The sequence below is a fragment of the Rhineura floridana genome, chromosome 3 (assembly GCF_030035675.1).
Source record: "Rhineura floridana isolate rRhiFlo1 chromosome 3, rRhiFlo1.hap2, whole genome shotgun sequence".
In the NCBI taxonomy this organism is placed as follows: Eukaryota; Metazoa; Chordata; class Lepidosauria; order Squamata; family Rhineuridae; genus Rhineura; species Rhineura floridana.
This window is the reverse complement of record NC_084482.1, coordinates 227,975,347-228,001,133: the sequence shown is the minus strand read 5'-3', so window position 1 is coordinate 228,001,133 and position 25,787 is coordinate 227,975,347. Positions and strand designations below refer to the sequence as shown.

At 43.9% G+C, this 25,787-nt stretch overlaps 2 protein-coding genes across 3 annotated transcripts in view; both read left to right on the top strand.

The window, feature by feature from the left end:
• On the top strand, window positions 1-23,984 carry LOC133381802 (zinc finger protein 420-like). 2 transcript variants are annotated; one of them, XM_061621268.1, is made up of 6 exons: window positions 1-103; window positions 1,259-1,402; window positions 3,461-3,538; window positions 4,599-4,679; window positions 5,148-5,234; window positions 18,690-23,984. In XM_061621268.1, exons 2-6 carry the CDS (start codon window positions 1,369-1,371, stop codon window positions 20,954-20,956), a joined length of 2,547 nt encoding a protein of 848 aa, XP_061477252.1. In that variant the 5' UTR covers window positions 1-103; window positions 1,259-1,368; the 3' UTR covers window positions 20,957-23,984. The 2 variants fall into 2 exon arrangements, with proteins under 2 accessions (XP_061477252.1, XP_061477253.1); XM_061621269.1 differs by lacking the exon at window positions 5,148-5,234.
• Window positions 58-25,787, top strand: part of LOC133381843 (zinc finger protein 501-like) — a 67,463-nt gene continuing 41,733 nt past the window's right edge. Inside the window, exon 1 of the mRNA XM_061621373.1 lies at window positions 58-81. The gene's annotated coding sequence lies outside the window, so the exon portion shown is untranslated. The remainder of the gene's footprint in view (window positions 82-25,787) is intronic.

Here is a 25,787-nt window from a genome sequence, read left to right as displayed (position 1 = left end):
TTCCGAGGAAGAGGAGGAGGAGGAGGAGGAGGAAGGAGGCTGGAGGCTGGATCGTGGCGAGGACGCAAGACAAAGAGAGAGGTGTAGCAGTGGGGTGAGAAAGGTCAGGAGTTTGCCTTTGGGGGGTGAAAAACGGGGGAGATCCTCCCCCCACATCTCCCCCGGGGATTCATGGGGGGTGAGTCGCATGCATGCCACCTAGGGGCAACATTGGGGGCCGAACAGCTGCAGCGCTTCCATTGCACGATCCTCGTTGAAGCGCCCTCTCCCCAGGAGTGGGGGTGGGAAGAGACGCCCTGGTGCAGTGGAGACCCCCGGGTGTCGGGGCTAGGAAAGCCGGCCTACCTCACTGGGCTGCTGTGTGAGGACAAAAGGGGAGTAAGGGCACGTGTCCCCCTCCCCAAACGCCTTGGACAAGAAAGCAGATCCCTCAAAAGAGAGTAAGCAAGCGAATAAGTGAGCAATATTTTCCCCACGTACAAGTAGGGCCTGTTTTATTGTCCATTCTGTCCACAGTGTGTTCCTGTGAGCCCATTTTTGCACTGCGGTAGTTCCTGGGAGGAAACACGCTTTTTGTAGAATCATAGAGTTGGAAGGGGCCTGTGAGACCATTCAGTCGAACCCCCAGCTCAGTGCTTACTTACCCTCTCCCCCAAATGCACTTTGCCTCTTATTGGGATCTCCTTAAACCTTACCCCCCCCACTGTAGACTGTCTCTCTCTCTCTCTCTCTCTCACACACACACACACTCACACACACACACACACACACGTTAGGACAATTATCTCTTTGCCTTCCTGACCGTACAACCTCGTTGCTGCTGCTGAAGGTTGGGGAGGGGGAAATCAACCTACATCAACCCACTCTGGGGCCCTTGGAGGAAGGTCTGAATAAACATGTGCGGCCAGCAAGTAAGCTCATCTCAGTCATCCAAACTGCAGCCCTGCAAGGTAGACAAGAGTGGTGTCAGCCTCCCGCTTTGCACCCCAGCTGCTCACTTTAGAGAAGAGGCCAGTTTTATTTCATTATAAAGTAATCATCAGAAAGTCATTTGCTTCAGGAACTGGGAAGAGTGGTCAGGGATGATATTATTGAAAATTGGTTGTGTTTTTGTGAGCTTCGTGGAAACAGAGGAAGGTGCTCTTTGAATGCTGTGAATGATTCAAGCACACTCTGTTCCCCTTCCCCTTTCAAGATGGACGCAATGGTCTGTGTGGAAGAGGCCGTCTCTTGAGCAGAGGGCATTTTCTTCTTCCAGGGTCCGGTGACCTTTGAGGAGGAGGAGGAGGAGGAGGCAGCAGCTGTGCATTTCACGGAGGAGGAGTGGATCTCCTGGATCTGGACCAAATCGCTCCGCACAGGGAAGCGATGGAGGAGAATTATGAGATTGGAGCCTCTTTCAGTAAGGAGACACATTTTCTTAACTGATAGATGTTGAAGGGCATTTGCTCCAATGATGCGTGGAGTGGAAAGTCAGTTCCCTATCAGGGATTCTGGGAGCTGTAGTCCAAACTCCACAGTGGGAATTGCTGCTCCCTCGGCGCTTGGGAGAGTCCTCTGTCCCTCTCCCTCCCTCCCTCCCTCTGCCCAGTTTATGCCTTTGGGGCCTAGGAAGAGGCGGAGGTGGCAGCTTGCAGAATCAAGTCTGTGAGCAGGACTGGTGCCCGCCTGGATCCTGCCCTCATGCGTTGGAGTTGAAGTCCTTGCCAGTTCTCAAGACAGCCCTAGTGCAGTTCCTTCAAGAATGTTGCTGCATTCCGCATATTGTTGTGCGTTTCGGTTGAGGAAGATTCTCTGGAGAAGCTCTCCAAATAGATGCCACTGAAGAAGACTTGCTTCAAGTCAAAACGCGTTTGGCAAATTATTTGAGATGTGTTGTGCATTTTATCCTTGCATTTTATATTTCTGTATTAGCACACCTCTGCCTTTTATTGCTGTGTTGTCATTGGGAGTGTATGTACATCATGTCTACAGAGCTAGCAGTTCACATCACACTCTGTGTGGAAAATTGCAGGTGCATTGGAAATTGGACATTATTCCGTACTCAGCCATAGACTATATTTTCCATCATTCCTTTCTACATATATTTTTCAGAATCATACTATGACTTAGACCAGTGGTTCCCAACCTTTATGAGCATGGGACCCCATTTATGAGCTGAAAAAAAATTGTGACCCCCTCCCCCCACGGAGGCAGGCTGGCTGCCAGGAAGGAAGGGGGAAAGCAGCCTTTCTTTGCAGGCTTGCTTCTTTTTGCTTCACAAGAAGCCCTTTCCTCTCATTCTAAGTAAGGTTGTTGCCAGTAGCGGCAGTGCAAGGAGACAGGAATCAGTGATAGTAATCCCCTCTTCTTCCTGGTAGCTCCACCCTCAGCGTCCTTTGGCATCTGCCATGTATTTTATAGGCAGATGCCTGTCCTTAGTGCGCCTGAAAGATGCTCTGGAGCTTCAGAAAAGGCCTCCCCTCTCATTTGGAGCAAGGGGGAGGTGTCGTCTGCAGCGGCAGCAGAAAGCAGACAGTGTCGAAGGAGTGAAGACTTTTAAAAAAAAAAAATAATTCATTTCTTTACTGTTCACGGCCCCTTGGTTGGGAACCACTGACTTAGACCTTCACTTTATGTGCTTTTGCATATCTTGTCTAATTCAGCATCTGCGTGGTTGGTACCACAGATGGATTATGGGGACTAGGGGGTGGGGGGAGAAACGCTCTCTCTGACAAATTTCTCACTGCCCCACCCACCACCCCGATTGCTGGAGCCCTTTCGATATGCAAATTATACCTGAATCATAAATTGGAAGTTAAAATTAAGCTGCCATCCCAAACATGCTTGCGTCAAAGTTGACTCCATCAAAATCAATAGGACGTTTTTCAGAGAAAATGCATTTAGGAAGGGAGCATTTATTTATATGCAACACACCATCATTTCCCTTTCAGAGATCCAAACCATATACTCTGGCCCTTTTCTGTCTCTTCCCGACGCCAGCATTGATATTTGCATGTACATTCTCAAGCTACGACATTGAAAAGCTTATGGGAGCATTTCTGGCGACACGAATATTTTGTGGTGGCTTCACTCTTAATCTCCATGGAGAAAGGTTTCCTCCAGAAGTGTAAATGTGAAGTGCAGCCCTGCTCCCTTTTGGAGGAGGAGGAGGAGGGCGAAGCTCCCAGGGCTGGTTTTCATTCTCTTTGTGATGAGATGATGTTGTCCAAATGAAAACAGCTGGGTTGGCTGAGTTCCACCGTGCCCTCCCCAACAGGCAGTTCAGGTTGGGTGTCATATCCAGTGAGCGCATGTTCCCAAGTGCCAGGCTGACCCTGCTGGGACCACACGGCCCTGTCCTCTTCAGGGGGTGCAGGAGTTAACAAACAATCCCTCCTCTTAGCTGCAAATGGCTTGACTTGGAATGGCTGAATATCTTGTGGTCAAAAGTAACTAGTCCTGTCTGTTTCCTTGGAAGAATCGGAGCTCAATTCCTGTTTGGAAGATGGAGAGGATCTCCTTATTCCGGTTCCCAAAGAGGAGAAGACCTCAGCAGGTCAGTGCTTAGCTGTGCTGTGGGGCCCCTTTTGGTCTGGGAATTGAAGCTTTTTTCTGTTCCTGAGTAATATCATCCAGGGGAGAGTCACCCATCAGGCTGTGAATTCTCCTGGTGGACATCTTGGATGGTTTTAAAAGGGGCTAAGAAAAATGGCTTCATCCCCAGTCTGTGTCTGTTGGAATTACTTTTTAAGATGTTTTTGTTTTAATATATTTTAAAGCCTGTTTTTAATGATGCATTTGAGAATGTTTTTAGTGTTTTTGTTTGCCACCCTGGGCTCCTACTAGGAGGAAGGGTGGGATATAAATCTAAATGAATAAATAAATAAATGGAAGAGAAGGCTCTCAAGGGCCACCAGTCCTGATGTTTATGGGCCACCTGCAGAATCGGGGACAGCAGCAGGAGATGCACTCTTGCCTTGCTCTCTGCCTTGAGGGCCTCCCATGTGTGTCTAGTTGGCCCCTATGGGCCGGGCTGGCTCCAGGCTTTTTTGGGGGGTCTTGGGGACAGGGTATCAATGAGGCCCTTATTCCCTCCCTTTCTTCCTCAGACTGCACTCCTCTTTCCCCTTGGCCCCAGCCCTTCAATATAAAATAATATGGTGACCCCCTAAAAAGTGGAGGGGAACCTTTGGCCCTCCAGACGTTGGTGAACTGCAAATTTCATCAGCTCCTGCAGGGATAGCCAATGATTATGGGTGATGGGAGTTCAACAACATCTGGAGAGCCGCAGGATCCCTACACCTGGTATAATTTAATCTGCAAGCCCAAATGCACTTACCAGGGAGGGTGTCCCATTGGACTCAGTGGGGCTTCCTTCTGAATGGGTGTGGCATTTATTGGGGTTATTTACATCCACAGTGGCAAGGGATCTCATCCTTTTACCTCGATTCTAAGTGGGGTTCTTCCTGTCCCGCTCCCAGAATTAAAAATGAAAATGTTCAAATTCAAAATTCTTCCTCCTCTTAGCTTTAAGTTTGTAGAAATTGTTTGATATGGAATCCCTGACTTTTTATGTTGTGGTTAAAAGTAACTTCTCTTGTCTGTTTCCTTGAAAGAACGAGACCTCGCTTCCTGTAAGGAAGAAGGAGAAAGTCTGTTTATCCAGGTCGTCAAAGAAGAGGAGGAGACCTCAGCAGGTTGGTGCTTAGCTGTGCTGTGGAGTCTCTTTTGGTCTGGGGATGGAAGCATTTTTCTGTTCCTGAGTAATGTCATCCAGGGGAGAGTCGCCCATCAGGCGGTGAGTTCTCCTGGTGGACATCTTGGATGGCTTGAATGGGAGCTGGAGAAATGCATGGAAGAGAAGGCTGTCAAGGGCTACAAGTCTTGATGGCTGTGGCCTTCTGTCCTCCTTGTTTTTTTAAGATGTTTTGTTTTAAAAGTGATTTTGGTGCTTCATCATTTATTTGCCCCCCTGGATTCCCTTTGGAAGGAAGGGCAGGATATAAATTGTATTAGTAGTATTAGGACTGATTGTGGGATTCCCATGCACATCGATTCAGGCCCTGTGGAGATGCTGGACTAGACAGACCTTTGGTTTGATCAAGCTCATCTCATGTTGTAAAGAGGAAGGTTGGCCAAAAGTAACTTGTGTGTTTCCTTGAAAGAGCTAGGCCTCATTTCCTTTTCGGGAGGAGAAGAAGAAGATCCACTTATCCTGGGTCTCAAAGAAGAGGAGGCGAAGACATCAGCAGGTAGTGTTGTGGGGCCCTTTGTGGAACTGAAGATTCCCCACCCACCCCTCTTGTTCCTGAATAATGTCATCCAGGGCAGACTGACCCATTAGGCTACCAGTTCTTCTCAGGGTTTTTCCCTCTCCATTCCTCTGCACCTAAAAATCACACAACATCTCGTTCCTCAGAGTTTCTGTTCCTCCGCAGACCTTGGGTTGCGAAGGATGAAATGGTCCCATCCCTCCCAGGATTCTGGACAGGGCTGTGGGCCATTGATCTTAAGAAGAATTTTGGAATGCAGGAGCCCCAAACATTCAAACCTAAAGCCTCTGTCCCAAACACGTATATCTGGCACTTAATTTCCAAGTTAAAGACTATTAAAATTTGAATCGGTAATAGTTGCAGCAGCACCGGATTCTTCCCATTCTCTGTGATGGGTGTAGTTTGGGTTACTTGCTTGCGTTGTCAGGGACTATTTGAACCACAGACTCCTTTTTCTGGTTGTGGATCTTGCAGACTACTTGATGGCTGGTCCTTCCTTTAAGAAAGGGGGCAGACAGTCGAAGAGGGCTTCTTCATACCTCCTTCTCCAGCTCTTGGATTTTATTTCCTTGAAGCCCAAAGTAAAACCGAGGCCATGCATGCTCTGCAAGAGGGTCCCCGTCTCGCAGTCATGCAGCTGAGATCTTGCAAGGCTGCACCTACCTGAAGCCAAATTCAGCATTACTTGTAAAAATGAGCCCCTCTGAACAAAGGTGGGTCTTGCTTCTCATTAAGCCCTGCATCAAATGGAGCTAGAAGCTCATCAGCACAGATATTATCTGGCAAAGCCACACAGCTCAGGTTTTGCACAGGTTTTTATATGAACCCTTTTTTAACCCAAGACTCATTCTACAGCATATTCATTGGTTTATTAAAAAAAATTATTGCTCACTTTTCGAGGAGCTTTCTCCTCAGAACAACTTACCATTTCCAATAAAAGCCAAACTTCACTGGAAAAATAATATATATATATAAAAATATAACTGAATTATAAACCAGCAGTTATATGTATAAAAAAACAGAATATAAGACCTAATAAGGATCATAAAAACAGTAATTAAGAATTCTTTGTTGAGGGGGGACAAAAACCTTTCAACAAACTTGGAAAGCGTAAGAATGTCTGGGCTTGTTTCACTTCAGAGGGAAGAGAACTCCACAGAACTGGCTCCACAGAGCTCAAAGCACATGGCCCGAGTTGCGTGCTGTTGGCAAGGCTTCACCCCTTTGCTCTCGTTCAAAATGTTCGCCATAAGTCGTAGTCGACTTGGAGGCACATAACAACAACAACATGCATTTACGATAACCAACTTCAGCATTGTGGGAAAATCTGTGTTTTTTATGATGATGATAGTTGAATAGTGGGGTTATTCTTTCAATACCTTTATTCTGCCAGCCCTCCCAGTTTCCTTTTCTGTTAGAATTAAGGTCACCATTTAATTTAGGAAAGCAGAAATGTGGCCCTGCCCTCCTTGTTTTAGGGTAGCCGGCAGACAAACTGTTTAGCGAGTGATGTTTATCCTGAAAAGGATGCAGAGTGGTGGGAGCTACTTCCCTCCCTCTTCCTACCCGCCAGGTGTAAGTTCCCTACTAAATCAGAGGGCATTACCCAGTTTCTCCACACTGCACACCTTTATGGCACATCCACTTACGCACTCTGAGGGTAAAGTTGCTCTCCACCATAGCAGTCTTGATGCCCCCTCCACATCTACTGTAGTCCCCAATGAGGTGTCCAGTGCAACGTCTGCTGCAACTTCTTCGGAACGGTTTCGGTTGATGCGGCCTGAGGACACAGACAAGGTGCTTGCGATGATGTGGTCAGCAACGTGTCTTCTTGACCCTTGCCCTTCTTGGCTTATTAAAGCTTGCCAAACGGGTGTGACCAAGTGGATCCAGGGTGTGGTCAACGCCTCATTGCAGGAGGGAGTCATTCCAGCCCACCTGAAAGAGGCGGTGATCTAACTGCTCCTGAAAAAGCCCACCCTGGACCCATTGGTTTATGACAACTACTGGCCAGTGCAAATACCCCCTTTTTAAGGATGGTGATTGAGAGGGTTGTGGCGCAGCAACTACAAGTACTCTTGGATGAAACAGATTCTCTTGTCCCATCCCAGTCTGGGTTCAGGCCTGGTTATGGGACTGAATCGACCTTGGTCACCCTGATGGATGACGTTTATCAGGAGAAGGACAGGGGGAATGCGACCCTGTCATTCTTACTTGATCTCTCAGCAGCTTTTCATACCATTGACCATGGTATCCTTTTGGGCCGACTTGGTGAGATGGGTATTGGAGGCACTGTTTTACAGTGGTTTCAGTCCTATCTCCAGGGTCGTTCTCAGAGAATAGCATTGGGTGACTGTCTTTTGGCCCCCTGGCAGTTGTGCTGTGGGGTGCCACAGGGTACCGTCTTGTCCCCCATGCTGTTTAACATCTATATGAAGCCCTTGGGAGCAGTCATCAGGAGATGTGGGGTGAGGTGTCAGCAGTGTGCTGATGATACCCAGCTCTATTTCTCTGTAACATTTGAACTGGGAGAGGCCGTGCAAGCCCTGGACCACTGTCTGGACTCGGTGGTGGGCTGGATGAGGTCCAATAAACTGAGTCTAAATCCTAGCAAGGCGGAGCCACTGTGGGTTGGTGGTTCCCGAGTTTGGATAATTGGTCAGTTGCCTGCTTTGGATGGGGTTGTACTCCCTCTGAAAGAGCGGGACCATGATCTGGGGGTGCTCCTGGATCCATCTTTGTCACTAGAGGCCCAGGTGACTTCCATGGCTAGGAGTGCCTTTTACCACCTTTGGTTGGTGAGACAGCTGTGGCCGTTTCTGGACCGGGATAGCCTGACCACTGTTGTCCTGGTAACTTCCAGGCTGGTTGGTGGCCAACTGGGTGCCTGGGGGAAGCCCACAAGCAGGACCTGAGTGCAAGAACACTCTCCCTTCCTGAGGCTTCTGGCAACTGGTTTTCAGAAGCATGCTGCCTCTGACTAGGGTGGCAGAGCACAGCCATCATGGCCAGTAGCCATTGACAGCCCTGTCCTCCATGAATTGGTCTAATCTTCTTTTAAAGCCATCCAAGCTGGTGGCCATTACTGCATCTTGTGGGAGCAAATTCCATAGTTTAACTATTTGCTGTGTAAAGAAGTCCTTATTTTTGTTTGTCCTGAATCTACCAATATTCAGCTTCTTTGAATGTCCACAAGTTCTAGTATTATGAGAGAGGGAGAAGAAATTTTGTATATTCACTTTCTGAATGCCATGCATAATTTTATACACTTCTATCATGTCTGCTCTGACCTGCCTTTTCTCTAAACTAAAAGGCCCCAAATGCTGCAACCTTTCCTCGTAAGGGAGTCGTTCCATCCCCTTGATCATTCTGGTTGCCCTCTTCTGAACCTTTTCCAACTCTATAATATCCTTTTTGAGGTGAGGCGACCAGAACTGTACACAGTATTCCAAATGCGGCCGCACCATAGATTTATACAACGGCATTATGATGTCAGCTGTTTTATTTTCAATACCTTTCCTAATTATCGCTGGCATGGAATTTGCCTTTTTCACAGCTGCCGCATACTGGGTCAACATTTTCATCATGCTGCCCAGTACAACCCCGAGGTCTCTCTCCTGGTTGGTCACTGCCAGTTCAGACCCCATGAGCGTATATGTGAAATTCAGATTTTTGGCTCCAATATGCATAATTTTATACTTGTCTATATTGAATTGCATTTGCCATTTTTCCACCCATTCACTCAGTTTGGAGACGTCTTTTTGGAGCTCTTTGCAATCCCTCTTTGTTTTAACGACCCTGAACAATTTAGTGTCGTCAGCAAACTTGACCACTTCACTGCTCACTCCTAATTCTAGGTCATTAATGAACAAGTTGAAAAGTACAGGTCCCAATACCGATCCTTGAGGGACTCCACTTTCTACAGTCCTCCATTGGGAGAACTGTCCGTTTATTCCTACTCTCTGCTTTCTGCTTCTTAACCAATTCCTTATCCACAAGAGGACCTCTCCTCTTATTCCATGACTGCTCAGCTTCCTCAGAATTCTTTGGTGAGGTACCTTGTCAAATGCTTTTTGAAAGTCTAAGTACACTATGTCCACTGGGTCACCTCTATCTATATGCTTGTTGACACTCTCAAAGAATTCTAATAGGTTACTGAGACAGGACTTTCCCTTGCAAAAGCCATGCTGGCTCTGCTTCAGCAAGGCTTGTTCTTCTATGTGCTTAGTTAATCTAGCTTTAATTATACTTTCTACCAGTTTTCTAGGGACAGAAGTTATGCTATCTGGCCTGTAATTTCCGGGATCCCCCCTGGATCCCTTTTTGAATATTGGCATTACATTTTCCACTTTCCAGTCCTCAGGCACGGAGGAGGACCTGAGGGACAAGTTACATATTTTAGTTAGCAGATCAGCAATTTCACCTTTGAGTTCTTTGAGAACTCTCGGGTGGATGCCATCCGGGCCTGGTGATTTGTCAGGTTTTATATTGTCCATTAAGCCTAGAACTTCCTCTCTCGCTCCCACTATTTGTCTCAGTTCCTCAGAATCCCTTCCTGCAAATGTTAGTTCAGGTTCAAGGATCTGCCCTATATCTTCCACTGTGAAGACAGATGCAAAAAATTCATTTAGCTTCTCCGCAATCTCCTTATCGTTCTTTAGTACACCTTTGACTTCCTTATCATCCAAGGGTCCAATCGCCTCCCTAGATGGTCTCCTGCTTTGAATGTATTTATAGAATTTTTTGTTGTTGGTTTTTATGTTCTTAGCTATGTGCTCCTCAAATTCTTTTTTAGCATCCCTTGTTTTCTTGCATTTCTTTTGCCAGAGTTTGTGTTCCTTTTTATTTTCTTCATTCGGACAAGACTTCCATTTTCTGAAGGAAGACTTTTTGCGTCTAAGAGCTTCCTTGACTTTGCTCATTAACCATGCTGGCATCTTTTTGGCCCTGGTGGTACCTTTTCTGATCTGCGGTATGCACTCCAGTTGAGCTTCTAATATAGTGTTTTTAAACAACTTCCAAGCATTTTCGAGTGATGTGACCCTCTGGACTTTGTTTTTCAGCTTTCTTTTTACCAATCCCCTCATTTTTGTGAAGTTTCCTCTTTTGAAGTCAAATGTGACCATGTTGGATTTTCTTTCCAATTGGCCATTTATGTGTATGTTTAATTTAATAGCACTATGGTCACTGCTCCCAATCAGTTCAACAACACTTACATCTCACACCAGGTCGCAGTCCCCACTGAGGATTAAGTCCAGGGTTGCTGTCCCTCTGGTCGGTTCCATGACCAACTAGTCTAGGGCATAGTCATTTAGAATATCTAGAAATTCTAGATCACCTCTATCTATATGCTTGTTGACACTCTCAAAGAATTCTAATTGTCATGAATCCCTACCGTCCAGGCACAGGGATCATGCGTCAGACCCACCCTTCACCCTTAGGGAAATGGGACTGGAAGCAAATTAACTCACTTCACCCTTGCCAAGGCTGTGTATGCTCACAACAACCTTACAAGGTAGAAGGTAGGCTGCCACCACCCCGATTACTGGTCCACTCAGAGCCAGGGGATCTCTGAGTCCAGACACTAGTTAAACCAAGGTCCAAAAAGACAAGAGCCAAACGTTACACTCCTTGTCAGGAATCCTCTGGTAAAACCCACAAAATAGAATTAAGCTTTTAACTTCTTCTTCCCTCTTTGGTAGTTCGTGACTGAGAATGGCCAAGACACTGAATCCAGGACCACCCTCTCTCTCAATGAACACACCAGGTTAAATAGAAGTAGCTTTATTCAAATATATAAGTGCACATAAAATATATAGCAGCAAGTAATCCTTTAAGACCATACACCCAAACAGGGGTTTAGGTACAGACAAGAGAATTCATACACACAACAAGAAAATAACAAACTAGCTTACCTAACTACTTACACATGAGGTAGTTGGTTGCAGTGGCACCTCTCCTGAGAGAGATGGATGTTAAACATAAAACAATGGAACCAGGCATAGGTTACCTCCCATAGGCAACCCTCTGGAACCATGAGGCAAAAAGGTTTGGAACTCTGATGCCAAGTCGGCCGAGAACAGAGAACAAAGGCCATGGGTCCCCAGCCCTATACTTAAGGAAAAATCATCCTAACGGCCCAAGATTAACTGACCAATCAGGGCTTGGCTGATGTAACTCCTTTTTAGATGTTTCTCATCTTTTCGCGCCTTCCAGGCCCCCCTCCCAACTGGGTGTTCTGACTTCAAAGGCCAGAAATGACCTTGGGTACCAGGCACTTGGTAATCAGCAGAGATAACCAGGTGCAGCTTGTTAAGGCTTCTTCTAACCGTCTTCAGCTGGGAAATGAAACTTAAAATTGTACACTGGCAAAGGCCTGTCTTTTTTAACTGAAAAATCTCCCAGAGCCCCTTGCTTGAGCCAAAGCGTTGTTTTTAAGGTTTTAATACTCAGGAACCCTTACAGGTTCATGACACTAATAGGTTACTGAGACAGGACTTTCCCTTGCAGAAGCCATGCCGGCTCTGCTTCAGCAAGGCTTGTTCTTCTATGTGCTTAGTTAATAGAGCTTTAATAATACTTTCAGCCAGTTTTCCAGCGACAGAAGTTAAGCTAACTGGCCTGTAATTTCCGGGATCCCCCCTGGATCCCTTTTTGAATATTGGAGTTACATTTGCCGCTTTCCAGTCCTCAGGCACGGAGGAGGACCTGAGGGACAAGTTACATATTTTAGTTAGCAGATCAGCAATTTCACCTTTGAGTTCTTTGAGAACTCTCGGGTGGATGCCATCCGGGCCTGGTGATTTGTCAGGTTTTATATTGTCCATTAAGCCTAGAACTTCCTCTCTCGCTACCACTGTTTGTCTCAGTTCCTCAGAATCCCTTCCTGCAAATGTTAGTTCAGGTTCAGGGATCTGCCCTATATCTTCCACTGTGAAGACAGATGCAAAAAATTCATTTAGCTTCTCCGCAATCTCCTTATCGTTCTTTAGTACACCTTTGACTTCCTTATCATCCAAGGGTCCAATCGCCTCCCTAGATGGTCTCCTGCTTTGAATGTATTTATAGAATTTTTTGTTGTTGGTTTTTATGTTCTTAGCTATGTGCTCCTCAAATTCTTTTTTAGCATCCCTTCTTGTCTTCTTGCATTTCTTTTGCCAGAGTTTGTGTTCCTTTTTATTTTCTTCATTCGGACAAGACTTCCATTTTCTGAAGGAAGACTTTTTGCCTCTAAGAGCTTCCTTGACTTTGCTCGTTAACCATGCTGGCATCTTCTTGGCCCTGGCGGTACCTTTTCTGATCTGCGGTATGCACTCCAGTTGAGCTTCTAATATAGTGTTTTTAAACAACTTCCAAGCATTTTCGAGTAATGTGACCCTCTGGACTTTGTTTTTCAGCTTTCTTTTTACCAGTCCTCTCATTTTTGTGAAGTTTCCTCTTTTGAAGTCAAATGTGACCATGTTGGATTTTCTTTCCAATTGGCCATTTATGTGTATGTTTAATTTAATAGCACTATGGTCACTGCTCCCAATCGGTTCAACAACACTTACATCTCGCACCAGGTCCCAGTCCCCACTGAGGATTAAGTCCAGGGTTGCCGTCCCTCTGGTCGGTTCCATGACCAACTAGTCTAGGGCATAGTCATTTAGAATATGTAGAAATTTTGCTTCTTTGTCATGACTGGAACACATATGTCTGGGTAGTTGAAGTCACCCATTACTACCACATTTCCTAGTTTGGATGCTTCCTCAATTTCATATCTCCAGGTCTCCCTGAGCATTTTGATCAGGGGGACGATAGATCGTTCCCAGTATTAAATCGCTCCTGGGGCATGGTATCACTGTTAGCGTAGCGTTTGTATGTTGAAGCGATGTGCCAAGCAATACCAGATGTGTCCCAATGCACCCAGAGTAAAGACGCACCACAGCAAGTTCTTGTAAAGAGAATCTTTACTGATTCAGTAGGCAAATAACTAACACGATACAAGTCTCTTTCCTCCAACTAACACCCCCACACCTTGGTTTCTTTTTCCCAAGGCTTTATACACATACACGGCTCTGTGCCAGCTGCAGTTTGTCCTTGGCTTGCTGCACAGTTTTAACCCTGTCTTGTCTTTCTGGAAAATACAGAGCATTATGCTTTCCAACAGCCTACAATCACCACCCACAACGATTCTGTGGAGGAGTCTGCCTCTTTGGGGGCTTCAAGCTTGCTGGATTCAATGCCTTCTTTCACATATAGAGCGACTCCACCACCAATACATCCTTCTCTGTCCTTCCGATATAGTTTATATCCAGGGATAACCGTATCCCACTGTTTTTCTACATTCCACCAGGTCTCCGTTATGCTCACTATATCAATGCTCTCCTCTAAGACCAAGCACTCCAGTCCTCCCATCTTGGTCAGAGGCTCCTAGCATTAGCGTACAGGCACTTGTAAGCAATGTCTCTCTTCAAGTGTCTTTGGCACTTGTGGTTTGGCCTGTGGTAATTTTGCCCTTCTGAATTGATATCCTGTGCCCCTGCTCTCACAATGCCTACTTCTAGGCCTACCCCTTTTAAAATTTCATCATTTCTTTGGTCTTTATCCCAGGGGGGAGGTTTATTCCGAACCAGACCTTCCTCAGCTGCTGTCGGGTTTCCCCCATCAGTCAGTTTAAAAGCTGCTCTGCCACCTTTTTAAGGTTGAGACCTATCCCAGTCTGTGTCTGTGTTAGAAATGCTTTTTAATATTTATTTTAACAATATGTTTTAACCCTTTTTAAAAGATGTTTTAACACTTTTAAAAAAAATGTTTTTAATGTTGTTTTGTTTTAATATAATCTAAGGTCTGTTTTTACGATGTTTTAAAGTGTCTTTAGCATTTTGCCTTGCAGCCCTGAGCTCCTGCTGGGAGTAAGGGGGGGATATAGATCTAATATAAGATAGATAGATAGATAGATAGATAGATAGATAGATAGATAGATAGATAGATAGATAGATAGATAGATAGATAGATAGATAGATAGAGTTATAAAATACACCCCTGTCTCACACCCTTTTCTATTGGGAACCAATGGGTCTCTCCATATTCTGTCCTTGCAGTAGCCTCTTGTCCAGAGTATAGGTTGCGCATCAGGACAGTCAGATGTTGTGGCACCCCCATTTCTTTTAAAACATGCCATAGTTTTTCATAATCTACACAGTTAAAGGCTTTGCTATCATCTATAAAGCACAGGGTGATTTCCTTCTGAAATTCCTTGCTCTGTTCCATTATCCAATGTATGTTTGCGATAAGATATGTGGTACCTCTTCGCTTTCTAATCCAGCTTGGACATCTGTCATTTCTTGCTCCATATATGGTAGTGTTTGTTGTAGAATCTTGAGCATTACTTTACTTGCATGGGATATTATGGTAATCATTCAAAAATTACTGCATTACCTGAGATCCCCTTTCTTTGGAGTTGGTATATATATTGAACGCTTCCAGTCTGTGGGCCATTGTTTTCTTTTCCATATTTCTTGACAGATTTTTCTCAACATTTGGACAGATACCATCTCAGTAGCTTATAGCAACTCTGTTGGTATGCCATCTGTTCCTGGTGATTGTTTCTTCCACGTATTTTAAGAGTAGCTTTTACCTCACATTCTAAAATTTCTGGTTCTTCATCATATGGTTCCTCCGTGAATGAATCTGTGATCCTTGCATCTCTTTTGTAAAGTTCTTCATTGTATTGCTTCCATCTTCCTTGTATTATACAGCCACGAGAGTGCTGTACTGTAGCCAGTGTGGATTTTTCACCTTCCACAATGTTAAATTGAAAATACACCCCAAGCCATTCTGATGCTTCCCATAAGCTCATTTCAAAACAAAACCTTACAAATCTTATAGTCCTGAACTCAGAAATGCTTGCTTAACAGCACTCCCCATTTTCATGGTGATACATAAAACAGTCAGAGAGAATCAAGAGTTGAAAGGCTAAAGAGAGAGAGAAAAACCCAGAGCCCTTTTGGACTTTTTTCTCTCAGAGTTCTCAAAATATGTTGAATTTCATGAAAAATCAGCCATGTTCACAGAGTCCCTGTAATCCTAATACTGACCTTGCCCCATACTCTGACCTTCATCTACTGCAGTTGAAAAAATGCCTGGCTGATTTTTAATTAATTTAATAAATTTTGGCTGGAGCCCTATGATAGTGTCGGGCATGCTCAGTAAGAACCAACTGTCAGAGTTCTAAAAGCCAGACTCACAGCTGCTGGGCTTGGCTAATCAGGGGGCCCCACCCACTCCAGACTTTGATTCCATGTAAGACAATCATGGCTTCTCCCAGAGGATCCTGGGAAATGTAGTTTGTGAGGGGTGCTGAGAGGAGACTCCAATCCCCTGACAGAGCTCAAGTCTCCTAGCAACTCTCAGCACCCTTTACTAGCTACAATTCCCAGGACTGCCCAAGTGTAATAGAGGCCTGGTGTGGATGTGGCGAGGGACAGCTTTGGTTTAAATTTGGGTGGGAGGTAGGGTTGCCAGGTTCGGGGCCTGAGACTGATCCTGTATCTTTAGGAGAAGAGAAAGTCAGCCAAGTGCAGGTGTTCTTGCAACAGGAGACCTCTTGGTTAGCCTTCCCTTCTGCCTGGTACCCACCCACCCAGTCGCCTCCCCCCTGCCTGCTCATCCCCCAGGTCAGTGTTGGACTATGACCTAGGAGACCAGGGTTTGAATCCCCACACAGCTATGAAGCTCACTGGGTGACCTTGGGCCAGTCACTGCTTCTCAGCCTCAGAGGAATGCAATTGTAAAACCACCTCTGAATACCATTTACCATGAAAACCCTATTCAAAGGGTTGCCATAATTCCAGTCGACTGGAATAAAATTTCAATCAATCAAGGGGTGAGACTTACCACCTCCCTCTTTATCAGACTCAAAATCTTTTTCTTTTCCTTTTTGGCCACCTGTTGATGTTCTTATGTGCCTCCAAGTCGACTACGACTTATGGCGACCCTATGAATCAGCGAGCTCCAAGAGCATGTCATGAACCACCCTGTTCAGATCTTGTAAGTTCAGGTCTGTGGCTTTCTTTATGGAATCAATCCATCTCTGTTTGGCCTTCCTCTTTTTCTACTCCCTTCTGTTTTTCCCAGCATTATTGTCTTTTCTAATGAATCATGTCTTCTCATGATGTGTCCAAAGTATGATAACCTGTTTCATCATTTTAGCTTCTAGTGATAGTTCTGGTTTAATTTGTTCTGACATCCAATTATTTGTCTTTTTTTGCAGTCCATGGTATCCGCAAAGCTCTCCTCCAACACCACATTTCAAATGAGTTTTTTTTCTTATCTGCTTTTTTCACTGTCCAACTTTCACATCCATGCATAGAGATCGGAAATACCATGGTCTGAATGATCCTGACTTTGGTGTTCAGTGATACATCTTTGCATTTGAGGACCTTTTCTAGTTCTCTCACAGCTGCCCTCCGCAGTCCTAGCCTTCTTCTGATTTCTTGACTATTGTCTCCATTTTGGTTAATGACTGTGCCGAGGTATTGATAATCCTTGACAAGTTCAGTGTCCTCATTGTCAACTGTAAAGTTACATAAATCTTCTGTTGTCATTACTTTAGTCTTCTTGAGGTTCAGCTGTAATCCTTCTTTTGTGCTTTCCTCTTTAACTTTCATCAGCATTCGTTTGAAATCATTACTGGTTTCTGCTAGTAGTATGGTATCATCTGCATATCTTTAATTATTGATATTTCTCCCTCCTATTTTCACACTTCCTTTATCTTGGTCCAATCCCGCTTTCCCTATGATATGTTCTGCATACAGATTAAATAAATAGGGTGATAAAATACACCCCTTTCTCACACCTTTTCCGATGGGGAACCAATAGTTTTCTCCATATTCTGTCCTTACAGTTGCCTCTTGTGCAGAGTATAGATTGTGTATCAGGACAATCAGATGCTGTGGCACCCCCATTTCTTTTAAAGTATTCCATAGTTTATCATGTTCTACACAGTCAAAGGCTTTGCTGTAATCTATAAAGCACAGGGCGATTTCCTTCTGGAATTCCTTGCTCCGTTCCATTATCCAACGTATGTTTGCTATATAATCTGTGGTACCTCTTCCCTTTCTAAAACCAGCTTGGACATCTGGCCCTTCTCGCTCCATATATGGTAAGAGCCTTCACTTTACTTGCATGGGATATTAAGGCAATAGTTCAAAACTTACTGCATTCCCTGGGATCCCCTTTCTCTGGAGTAGGATATTGAACACTTCTAGTCTGTGGGCTATTGTTTTATTTTCCATATTTGTTGACAAAGTTTTGTCAAAATTTGGACAGATTCAGTCTCGGTAGCTTGTAGCAACTCTATTGGTATATCATCTATTCCTGGTGATTTGTTTCTTCCAAGTATTTTAAGAGCAGCTTTCACCTCACATTCTAAAATTTCTGGTTCTTCATTATATGGTTCTTCCATGAATGAATCTGTCATCCTTGCATCTCTTTTACAGAGTTCTTCAGTGTATTGCTTCCATCCTCCCTTTATTTTACCTCAATCAATCAGTGTGTTCCCCTGTTGATTATTCAACATCCCTCCGTCTAAATTTCCTTTTAATTTCTTCCTGTACTTCTGTGTAAAATCTCTCAGTTTCCTCTTCTGTGTCTGTCGTTGGAGCATAGACTGAGATGATGGTTATGTTGATGGGTTTTCATTATAGCTCCTAAGTGCTTTTCCTACGTCACTTCTCTCTATTAGAGCAATGCCATTTCTTCTTCATTTATGATTTCTTGCATAAAATATTTTGTCCCTTTCCCATTATTTAATTCACTCACACCAGCTGTTGTAATGTTGATGCATTCCATTTCTTGCTTGACATCTTCTAACTTCCTGGTTCATGCTTCTCACATGCGATGTTCCTATTATGTACCTTGTACAACTCTGGACTCTCCTTTCGCATCTGTGCGCATCAGCCTCTGGTCTTCCTTTTGGCTTTGACCCAGCTGTGCCATTAGTCACAGCGCTACTCGTACTTGTCCACTTTTCTTCCGCAGAAGCTTGCAGAGTGTCATCTTCCAGCACTGTCTTGTGTTGCAGGTAACAGGGGGCTAACGTTTTGGGAGGGAGGGGATGCAAGCTGCCCTCTGGGCAGTGGAAAGCACCATGTTCCTCTCAGATAGGATCCATCCTAAGTTTGGACATTCTAGCTGTGCATAAGTACTGGGCTGTCCACCTTAAATGGAGGAACAAGAGCACAGATTATTGTTAAAATTGTCTCTCTCTACATCTCTTCTCACAACCTGTTACCAAGCACTGCTGAAATAACTCCATACAAGGCCTCAACCTTTGACAGTCAAATATGATATCAACAGAGCTCCAAGAGATATGTTTTCATAGGACAAATCATGATATATTCACAGGATTTCTCCACAGCATTTTATCTCCTTTTCTTTTCATTCCCTCAGGATACATCTGGGGTGTCAAGGCTGAGGGAGAAACATCTGAAGTAACACTGGAAAAAGATGAGGGGAAGGTGCAGGAGCAGAAACTGAGGAGTCAAGATGGAGCAAAGAGACAAGAGGAGAGACAGACTCACACAGGGGACAAACCTTATAAATGCTTGGAGTGTGGCAAGAGCTTCCAGTGGAGAAACGCCCTTACAGTGCATCAAAGAACTCACTCAGGAGACAAACCTTATAAATGCTTGGAGTGTGGAAAGAGCTTCGGTGACAGTAGCAACCTTACCTCGCATCAAAGAACTCACACAGGAGACAAACCTTATGAATGCTTCGAGTGTGGAAAGAGCTTCAGTCAGAATAGCAGCCTTACTTCGCATCAAAGAATTCACACAGGGGGCAAAGCTTATAAATGCTTTCAGTGTGGAAAGACCTTCAGTCAGAGTGGCACCCTTACTTCTCATCAAAGAAATCACAGAGGGGACAAATCATATAAATGCTTGGAATGTGGAAAGAGCTTCAGTCGGAGTAGCACCCTTACTTTGCATCAAAGAACTCACACAGGAGACAAACCTTATAAATGCTTGGAGTGTGGAAAGAGCTTCAGTCAGAGTGGCCACCTTACCTTGCATCACAGAACTCATACAGGGGACAAACCTTTTACATGCTTAGAGTGTGGAAAGAGCTTCAGTCGGAGTTGCAAACTTACTTTGCACCACAGAACTCATACAGGGGACAAACCTTTTACATGCTTTGAGTGTGGAAAGAGCTTCAGTCGGAGTGACAGTCTTTCTTCGCATCAAAGAACTCACACAGGGGACAAACCTTATAAATGCTTTGAGTGTGGAAAGAGCTTCAGGTGGAGTAGTGCCCTTACGCTGCATCAAAGAACTCACAGAGGGGACAAACCTTATGAATGCTTTGAGTGTGGAAAGAGCTTCGGGAGTAGTAGCAAACTTACTTTGCACCACAGAACTCATACAGGGGACAAACCTTTTACATGCTTAGAGTGTGGAAAGAGCTTCAGTCGGAGTAGCAACCTTACGTCACATCAAAGAATTCACACAGGAGACAAACCTTATGAATGCTTTGAGTGTGGAAAGAGCTTCAGTCAGAATAGCGCCCTTACTTCGCATCAAAGAACTCATTCAGGAGGCAAACCTTATAAATGCATCGAGTGTGGAAAGAGCTTCAGTCACAGTAGCAGCCTTTCTTCACATCAAAGAATTCACACAGGGGGCAAAGCTTATAAATGCTTCGAGTGTGGAAAGACCTTCAGTCAGAGTGGTGCCCTTACTTCTCATCAAAGAAATCACAGAGGGGACAAACCATATAAATGCTTGGAATGTGGAAAGAGCTTCAGTTGGAGTAGCAGCCTTACTTCTCATCAAAGAACTCACACAGGAGACAAACCTTATAAATGCTTGGAGTGTGGAAAGAGCTTCAGTCAGAGTGGCCACCTTACCTTGCATCACAGAACTCATACAGGGGACAAACCTTTTACATGCTTAGAGTGTGGAAAGAGCTTCAGTCAGAGTTGCAAACTTACTTTACACCACAGGACTCATACAGGGGACAAACCTTTTACATGTTTTGAGTGTGGAAAGAGCTTCAGTCACAGTAGCAGCCTTACTTTGCATCGAAGAATTCACACAGGGGACAAACCTTATAAATGCTTTGAGTGTGGAAAGAGCTTCAGGTGGAGTAGTGCCCTTACGCTGCATCAAAGAACTCACAGAGGGGACAAACCTTATGAATGCTTTGAGTGTGGAAAGAGCTTCGGGAGTAGTAGCAAACTTACTTTGCACCACAGAACTCATACAGGGGACAAACCTTTTACATGCTTAGAGTGTGGAAAGAGCTTCAGTCGGAGTAGCAGCCTTACTTTGCATCAAAGAATTCACACAGGGGACAAACCTTATAAATGCTTTGAGTGTGGAAAGAGCTTCAGGTGGAGTAGTGCCCTTACGCTGCATCAAACAACTCACAGAGGGGACAAACCTTATGAAAGCTTTGAGTGTGGAAAGAGCTTCGGGAGTAGTAGCAAACTTACTTTGCATCACAGAACTCATACAGGGGACAAACGTTTTACATGCTTAGAGTGTGGCAAGAGCTTCAGTCGGAGTAGCAAACTTACTTTGCATAACAGAACTCATACAGGGGACAAACCTTATGAATGCTTGGAGTGTGGAAAGAGCTTCAGTCAGAGTAGCAACCTTACTTTGCATCACAGAAATCATATAGCGGACAAACCTGATAAATACTTGGAGTGTTGAAATACCTTTCGTCAGAATGGCTACCTTAAGGCACATCAAAGAATCCGTTCAAGGGAAGAGATGTATAAATGCTTTGAATGTTGAAAAAGCCAGAAATGTTGTTGAAAGGGGTGTGATCCTGGTTGAAATGTGTAGCATGGGCTGCTTCAGAAGGTGGCTATCTCCCCTTCCTGTAAAGGGTTTTATGCAGAGGCTGGTTGCTCCCCCCACCTGTCCCCAGGGATGGATTCCCCACCCCAACTCAGGGATAGGCTAGATGACCTTTGATGTCCCTTCCAGGACTAAAAGAGGAATAAAAGGGACCCTCCTCCTGTGTCATTCAGAGCAGTCTAGGACTGAAGGATGCACATCCAGCATCTACACCGATGGAAGTAGGATACTTGAAACCAAACCCTGGGAAGACAACGAAAGCTACAGACAAGCTATAGGAAAACTCCTGTACATCGGCGCAATAACCAGACCAGACGTGGCGGAAGCACTGGGATACCTTCGCAGAAAAACCAGCTCGCCAACCAAGGAAGGCTGTGAAGCATTGAAGAGAGTGGCAAGATATCTGAAAGGCACCGTAAAAGTAAAACTAAAGCTATCAGCTACTCAAGATCCTAAGCTTCTTGGATACTCTGATGCTGACTGGGCTGGAGACGTCAAAGATCTCAAGTCAACCAGCGGAAATCAGTTCTACTATGGGCAGTCACTTATCTGCTGGAGAAGTCGAAAGCAAGACACTGTAGCACACTCATCTACAGAGGCAGAGTATGTATCAACTGATGAAGCATGCAAGGAAATGCTGTGGCTACGCAAGCTTCTGGGAGACTTGGGCATATCTGAACCAGAGCCTATCAGAATACTTGAGGACAATCAAGCTTGCATAAGTCTTGTGGAATCAGAAGGACAAAGTTTTCGGGTGAAGCACAGCAAAGTTCCACTACCTAAACGACATCTAGATGTGAAGTTCCACTACCTAAAGGACTTCTAGAGATGACCTACCCTTCAACAGAAGAGATGACAGCTGATGCATTTGCCAAGCTGTTGGGCAAACTGTGACACCAGAAGCTATGAGGCAAGATGGACCTTGCAGAGTGAACTAAGTTCTTGTTGAGAAGGGGTGTTGGAATATGTGGTTCAACTCAACTGGTGGGCTGCGACTGCATGGGGTTAAAAAGGGTAGCTAGGGAGGAGACCTCCTGATTGCTAGGCTACTACCTCTCCTTTGATCTCCTGCTGTTCTCCCTTCCTGCTAGACTGATATTCTCAGGGTGTTGACTACATCTTTCGGCTTCTTCTTCTTCCTTCTCCTGAGAGACAGAGATCTGGATCTTCTCTTTGTCTGCTCTCTCTTCACACAGCATCAGGGCAAACACTAGGCTTAGTGTTTGCATCTCCAACTTTGCTGGTTAGCTAGATGTAGAACTCTTTCCTATCAAGTATGTACCTCCAGAATAAAGTAGTTCTTTCTTATTTTGAAGCTTAAAGTCTCAGTCTGACTAATTCCAAGGAAGGTGTAATATTTAGCCAGGATTCAAAACACAAAGCTTACTCAGATGCTATATTTCGCTAATTTGGCTACTCTGCAACAGCTACAACTCAGTAGAAGCCACGACAAGGCTGTGTATCTGCGGCTAGATTGAAGTGGGTCGGGGCAGACTGTGATGTTCCTGCTTATATTGTAAATATGGTAAGTGCTGGTTATATAGAAGACATGTGGTAAGTGGAGTGAAAGAGGAGGGGGAGTACATGAGCAGTAGAATGCTGAATGATTGGCTGAGCATTTGAATGGCTGGGAGTATAAATGGAAGAATGACAGTTGAATCGGGGTGGTGAATTGGGTGGTGAATTGAGGAGGTGGATGGTGTTTGGTGTTGTTGAGAGTGAGTCGGAGTTCTGAGGCAATTAGTAAGAAGTCAAGTACATAACAGAATATAGATGAAACCATATGCTTGTGAAACATTCCTTCAGCAATCTTGTTATTTCTAATACTGAATAAATATTTCTTGGTTAAACAAAAGCCTGATTCCTTCTGCTGGGAAACACATACCAGGGGGAATAGCAAAGTAACCAAGGCTGAACAGTTTGTATGGAATGGTGGCAGCGGCGGATCGGAGGAAAGTCTATCCAGTCCCACAGAGAAATCCAGGGCTGTCAGCTTCAGTGCAAGAGGCTGCGGGGGGGTTGGGAATTGCCTATACCCATAGACGTGTAGGCCATTCAGAAGCACTGATGTCTAGTGTTCCAGCAAGACAGTGGAGAAACAACGATTATGGGGTTAATACTGTGTTGAGAGCTGCCAAGGTCAGTGCCGAGCAGATGTGCCTGGCAAGGGCAGCGTAATGTATTTAGCTCTGATAAACCGAAAGGATAGGTAAATTGCTTTTAGGGAGGTTCACAATTATGAATTCCTATTGATTTAATCTAAAAATATTTAAAATACATAAAAACAGCCAGGGGAAGATATTGGAGAAATATAAAATAAATACAAATAAAAAAGGGGGGGAGGTGAAGAGACCTTAAATGTGCTACTCACCATCTCTCAGCCTATCCTCCCCTCAGGATGAAAACAATGGAGAACCACGACCACCCCCAGGAAGAAGGGCACACTTAAAATGTAGAGGAAAAAATCATCTACAACCATAGTGTGAAATCCAATACTTATTGGGACACAGTACGAAGAAATATTTATATAAACATGACTCTCAAATATGTTTATGAATTACACAGTCTTTAAATATATTTATAGTGCAATCCAATGTTTGTTTACTCAGAAGCAAGTCCCAATGTATTCAATGGGGCTTACTCAAACTGGGAAGTGTGCAGAGAACTACAGCCTCAAGTAGAGCTTGAGAAAGAGGGCTTTCTCAATAGTGACCCCCACCCTGTGGAACTCTCTCCCAAATGATCTCCGCCATGCCCCTTCTATGATGAGCTTCCGCCGGGCCTTGAAGACCTGGCTCTTCAGGCAGGCTTTTGGGGTGGGTTAGGTTTTTACTGTTACGGTTTTAAATTTTAACGTTTTAATGTATTGTTTTTTATCTTGTACGTCGCCCAGAATGGCTGGACAACCAGCCAGATGGGCGACTAATAAATTTAATAAATAATAATAAATAAGTGATAAGGAACTTGTTCTTTCAATTTGTTCTTTTAAGTTGAGACCTTATCCAAGTCTGAGTCTGTGCTGGAATTGCTTTTTAATATGTTTTTAAGCCTTTTCTTTTTTAAAAAAAATGTTTCTTTAAAGCTTTCAAAAAAATGTTTTCAAAGATGTTTTAATATATTTTAAAGTCTGTTTTTATGCTGTTTTAAAGTGCTTTTAGTGCTTTTGTTTGCCACCCTGGACTCCTACTGAGAGGAAGGGCGGGATATAAATCAAATAATAAATAAATAAACTTCATTCACCCAACCCACAATTCAGAATCATGCCTCTTTAGGCTGTTTTCCAACTGTTTATTCTTGCTTTATGGTTATTGGATTTTAAATGGCTTTATTTCTTGTTGTGAGCTGCCTTGGTTTCCAACCCTACCTCACAGGGTTGTTGGAAAGACTACACACACACACTGCAGATGTATAAACACATACAGCCCATATAATAGTTTATTGTCAAACCAGTTGGTCATTGCAGAAAAATCAGTATCAGTTTTAAAAAAATCAGTATTCGTTTCCTACAGAATAAAAACTGAAATACCTAACTATTTTTTTTTCAATTCAATTGCTTTATTTGCTTTCAGCCATAAGCCATTGCATAGCGAACTATAAACATTAAAACAGTAAAATGCATTTATAACCAGACATCACACAGTTACGTGCCAGGATTTAGTGAGTTTACGACTTAACATGTTTGGCTCTAATCTTTTTGGCAGCAAGAGCAAAATTGGCCACCGCAGTTGTAATTGTATTTTGCTTATCTGCCAAGAGGTCCCCTATTAAAAGATCAGGGGTGCACCCTTCCCTAGAAATAATTAAAGGCTCCAGAAATTTATGTCTCGGGCTATTATACAATGGGCACATTAGCATATTATAATGTGTTTTATAATAAAAACATCTCAATTTTTTGACATAAGAATAGTATACTTTAATCACTATTCCACCGAGCACAGTCTTTACATTTGCATGCTGTGCATAACCCTTTTCAACTGAACACCTCCAACCGAACTTAACTGACAATTCCAAGACCTTAAAGAGATATTACATCACATCTCTGTTCTATAACAATAAACTAATACAACAACAGCAAAAAAACAGAAACATTATATATTAATAAATAAACAATGAAATATTTTTTTAACAGACATAATCCTTATATTTCAATGGAGGACTGACAGTCCTACCTCTAGACCTCTATCTTGAGAATGAGAAACACTGACCTCTTTCTTTGTTACATTATCACTTACAGCAACAGAATCATTATCACAGAACCGATTTATTTGCTCTCCGGATAATGACTCATTTTGTCTTACATCATCTATCTTATCACAAGTGTCAGATGGTTGTTGCTGAAACCTCAAATGGCGCCTATTGCGACGATACTTCTGACCATTTGGTGCTACTACTTAGTATGAGCGCGGCTGTGCACACTTTTCCATAACTGTGGCAGGAAGCCAGCCTTCATTAGACTGGATAAATACTGCATCACCTTTGTGTAAATCCTTTAATGGCTTTGCTGTACAATCATAAAAATATTTTTGCTTATTTTGTATTTCTTGCAGATCCCTATGCACACCAGTTGGTATCTTAGGATACAATAAAGCATTTGTTATTGGAAGTTTACTCCTAAGCATTCTGCCCATTCGCATTTGAGCAGGTGAATATAACATTCCCGTAACTGGGGTATTACGATATT

Bases quoted from the DNA above. Each gene is read 5' to 3' on its own strand.
- LOC133381802 (XM_061621268.1), top strand. From the start codon at position 1,369: ATGGAGGAGAATTATGAGATTGGAGCCTCTTTCA. The intron at 1,403-3,460 runs GTAAGGAGACAC...TTTCCTTGGAAG, and splicing joins TGAGATTGGAGCCTCTTTCA to AATCGGAGCTCAATTCCTGT. The intron at 3,539-4,598 runs GTCAGTGCTTAG...TTTCCTTGAAAG, and splicing joins AGAGGAGAAGACCTCAGCAG to AACGAGACCTCGCTTCCTGT.